Source organism: Populus euphratica, unplaced genomic scaffold, assembly GCF_000495115.2.
Source record: "Populus euphratica unplaced genomic scaffold, PopEup_1.0 scaffold114.1, whole genome shotgun sequence".
NCBI lineage: Eukaryota > Viridiplantae > Streptophyta > Magnoliopsida > Malpighiales > Salicaceae > Populus > Populus euphratica.
This window is the reverse complement of record NW_011499905.1, coordinates 947,731-948,357: the sequence shown is the minus strand read 5'-3', so window position 1 is coordinate 948,357 and position 627 is coordinate 947,731. Positions and strand designations below refer to the sequence as shown.

Here is a 627-nt window from a genome sequence, read left to right as displayed (position 1 = left end):
TTTATTATTATTATTATTATTATTATTATTATTATTATTATTATTATTATTATTCCGTTAATTTTAGTGTTTGCTTGGTCTGACAGGTACCATTTACCATGGTTTTGAAACAAAATGGGGAAAAAAGTTCGGAAAGATTTTATGAGACCTTTCATGGAACGGATGTTAGCATTCAGGTGAATATATTTTTTGTCCTATAAAAGAAGAAATGTGTAACTGAAATTATTCTTGTTATCTTCTTTTGAATTTTTCATGGTTTTTAAGGCTTTCCCATAATTACTTTCACACTTTTGTAAGACTTGATGATTGATGATTTCTGTCATAGTATTTGTTTACTGTAGATATAGCAAGAGGATACCTTTATAAATCACTATCTGCAACCATGGAAGTTATAGTTGAAAGTGATAAAGGTGAGGTGTGATTTTCTTATGATATATGTATTATTGATAGGGAATTAAATAAGCTGCTGTCTTGCTGATGCTGTTGCGTTTTCAGCTGATCTGCTTGAGCGACCAGTTTCTCCTGAAATGGCTATCTTTTACATTACTCAGGACACTCAGAGACATCCTTTACTTCCTGAAATAAAGTCAGGTGCGCTTCTTAGTCATCTTAGCTAAGACTCTTTCC

General features: G+C 31.6%; 1 protein-coding gene across 2 annotated transcripts in view; it reads left to right on the top strand.

Annotated features, from left to right (window-relative positions):
* LOC105133344 (Vacuolar protein sorting-associated protein 26) overlaps positions 1-627 on the top strand; it is a 3,429-nt gene that overhangs the window by 1,155 nt on the left and 1,647 nt on the right. For both annotated transcript variants that reach the window (XM_011037299.1, XM_011037300.1), the window contains exons 5-7: positions 87-176; positions 326-410; positions 496-591. In XM_011037299.1, coding sequence (XP_011035601.1) covers positions 87-176; positions 326-410; positions 496-591 — 271 coding nt within the window. The remainder of the gene's footprint in view (positions 1-86; positions 177-325; positions 411-495; positions 592-627) is intronic.